Consider the following 3,233-nt stretch of genomic DNA (forward strand, 5'->3'; position numbering starts at 1 on the left):
ACTGAGTATGATCGGCACCACAGATCATTAATATACACACAAATACCGCCTCCTCTGGTTTTCTCCGAGTTCGCATCCCTGTCTGTTCGAACAAGGGTGAATCTGGGTACTTCAAAGAGAGATTCAGGCATCGTAGATTGTAGCCAACTTTCCGTGAAACATAGTAAAGAGGCCTCACGAAATTCATGACAGTACCTTGTGTATATCCTTAGTGTGTCCAATTTGTTGCTCAATGAGCGCAGGTTTGTGAGAATGATGGATGGAAGTGGTGGCCGGCTGAATCTCCGCCGTAGGCGATTCCGAACGCCTTCCCTCCTTCCTCGTCTCTTTTTCCTGATGTGTCTAAGCAGCTCCCGAGGGATGCTGCTGTAGCAGCGTAGAGGCCGGGGCTCCTCGCCGTACCTGTTCGTGTTGTGGCTCAGGTGTGTTTTGAAAAGTTGTATGGCCAGAAATGGTCCGCAGAAAGGAAAAGTAATCCACAGGATCAAAAGCATGGTCTCTCAAAAATGATGTGTCATACAGACAAATAACGTTAGACAATAATTAGCCCAAAAACAAACAAACACAAAACAAAACACAAGACGGACGGAGCAGCTGAGAGGCGGTGCGCAGCCGAGCAGCGCACTTCACACATATATCCTCAGGAGTGAACATAATTAAAGAACATATCGTAATGCATTGAACAAATTGAAACGTTGACTTTAATCAAATGTTCTATATCAACATAGTTCACATAAGTGTATTAGATTGGAACAGGGCCGTCCCTCCCTACAGGAAGAACACGCAGACTGCGTGGGGCCTCACCTTGCGGAGGAGGGCCTCAACTTGCGGAGGGGGGCCTCACCTTGCGGAGGGGGGCCTCATCTTGCGGAGGGAGCCTCAACTGAGCTTATGTGGCGCAATTAGTGTGGCGCGGCATGGTTTCGCTGCTGCGAAGCTCCACCAGCAGGAGGTGGTATTATGTCAAATCTTTGGGCATCACTGATTCATATTATATACCACAGGAGCAGAGGTGAGAAGTACTCAGATCTTGTACTTGAGTAGAAGTACCAGAGTGTAGGAATACTCTGTTACAGCAAAAGTCCTGCATTCAAAATGTTCCTCAAGTAAAAGTAGAAAAGTATTATCATCAAAATATAGTGAAAGTAGCGACAGTAAAAGTAGTCATTGTGCAGATTGGTCCATTTCAGAATAATATATATGATAGGTTTTATAATGATTGATCATGAAAGTGTTCTCAAAGCTGGTAAAGGTGCAGCTAGTTTTAATGACTTTGTATACTGCAGGGTAGCTTGTGAATTTACTCCAGGTGGAACTAAAGTCTGATTTAACACTTGATTATATTTCACATCATTCATCCACATCTGTGAAGTAACTAAAGGTATTAAATACATGTAGTGGAATAGAGGTATACGTCACCTCTGAATTGTAGTGGAGTAGAAGTTCAAAGTAGATTAAAATGGAAATATTACTCAAGTAAAGTGAAAGTATCTCAAACTTGTACTTAGGTTCAGTGCTTGAGTAAATGTACTTAGTTACCTCCCACCTCTTCCCAGGAGGGCTGCACCCTTTGAGCTCTGCACTATTTTAACACGGTTGGTCTTACTGTTACTTAAAAAAAAGGCTAAAATCGAAGCAGCAGAATCAAAGATATCACCTTTTTAATTTTACACATTTTTCTTCCTTGTCAAAACCTGGCGTCTGCATTACCCACAATGCAACACGACCGCAGACAGTTGGAGAACGAGTCTTAGCGGGCGGTGAGGCTTCCAGCAGAGAGGAGCAGCAGTCACTGCTAAAGGGAAACAGCTGCTCCTCTGAACTCACCTCAAACTTTCCCTTTTTCTCCAGCGGCTCCACTTGGGCCTCATTACACTTCGCCGCGTCACTCTTCGGGACGCCCTCCCCCTCCATTTCCTCCACGATCATCACTGTCTCCCACTTCCCAAAGCTGCTGGCAGGGAACATATCCGACCTCATGCTATCTCCAAAATACACGACCTGCAGAGGGAGAAGGGGACAGAGGACAGACTGTTTGCAGCTGCACAATAGTTTAAGTGCCGTGGTAAAAATGGATTCTCTTAGCAGTAGTCAGCTGGCTTATGTCTTACGACCCCCCAGTGTAAACAAGACCAGACATGATGAGTCTGCAAAAGTCATCATGATTTCTTTGACCATCTCCTCTCCTTTGTCCTCCTCTCATGGAAAAGAAAAGAAAGCTGAGACGCATTCCAGAGCTGAGTGCAGGCGCACGCTGCTCAAAACTTAAAATCCCATTTCAACGAGCGTTTCACTTTCCACTTTTCACTTTTCCAAAAGGAAAGCCATGGAGTGAGGAGAGTGAAACTCTGGAGATTAAAAAGACAAGACACTGATGTTTTAGTAGAATGAGGCTACACAGTAAAAAGCCAGTTCATTATACGTTATTTAGTGATTAATAAATGAGCACTTAAATGTTAGTTTTTTTGCTGGCATTATTAATACACTGAAAAAACTGGAACCTAGGCTTTAATTAAATGGTTTATTCCAACACATTTCACATAACTGTATTAGGTTAATTGAAAGCAATCATATTACCTTTAAATAAAAAATAATAGGTTCAACTTAATATTGTTGCTTTCAACTAACCTAATACAGTTAGCAAATCTGTTGACATATTACATTTAATCAAAGTCAACGCTTCAGTTTCTTCAGTGTACCTCACTGATGTACTAGGAAAAAGCAGTAGCACACACAGTGCTATTAAAGGTCATTCTGTTAGTCAGCAGATGGTTGATGAGCGTAATGTTAATCATTGCCGGTTAATCTGAAGTCCTCACAAACAATGATGCACCTCTGACAGAAATGACTGCTGACATGAAGTTCACTTACCCCCTTCCAAGAGTTTCTCAGGTACTCCATCATTAAAGTCTGCAGAAGCTCATTTTAGGAATGAATTAAGAGTTTATACCAAGCATACATTAATCAAAACCAAGATAGGCCAAGAATGGTCAAGTGAACATTATAGTTTCAGATATTAATAGTTGTCATGGTCCTTAAAAAAAAAGAAGAACATGCCTCAACCATCTGCACAGTGTTGTGCAACTAAATGCTTTTTAAATTCAATAATTTCAACAGGATTATTTGTAGATATACTTTACTATAATCTATTTCTGACTTGTGGGCTCGAAAACCAAATTAATGCATCTGAAAGCATCTGTGTGAAGAAGACGCCTTCATCACAGCTGGCATAG

General features: G+C 42.0%; 1 protein-coding gene across 1 annotated transcript in view; it reads right to left on the reverse strand.

Moving 5' to 3' along the window:
* Window positions 1-2,443, reverse strand: part of LOC104961659 (5'-nucleotidase domain-containing protein 1-like) — a gene marked incomplete at its 3' end in the record, with an annotated part of 8,627 nt that extends 6,184 nt beyond the window's left edge. The window contains exon 1 of the mRNA XM_010789987.1: window positions 1,828-2,443. Coding sequence (XP_010788289.1) covers window positions 1,828-1,980 — 153 coding nt within the window. The remainder of the gene's footprint in view (window positions 1-1,827) is intronic.
* Between the last annotated feature and the right edge of the window lie 790 nt (window positions 2,444-3,233).

Source organism: Notothenia coriiceps, unplaced genomic scaffold, assembly GCF_000735185.1.
Source record: "Notothenia coriiceps isolate Sejong01 unplaced genomic scaffold, NC01 NC01_scaffold00033576, whole genome shotgun sequence".
Taxonomy (NCBI): domain Eukaryota; kingdom Metazoa; phylum Chordata; class Actinopteri; order Perciformes; family Nototheniidae; genus Notothenia; species Notothenia coriiceps.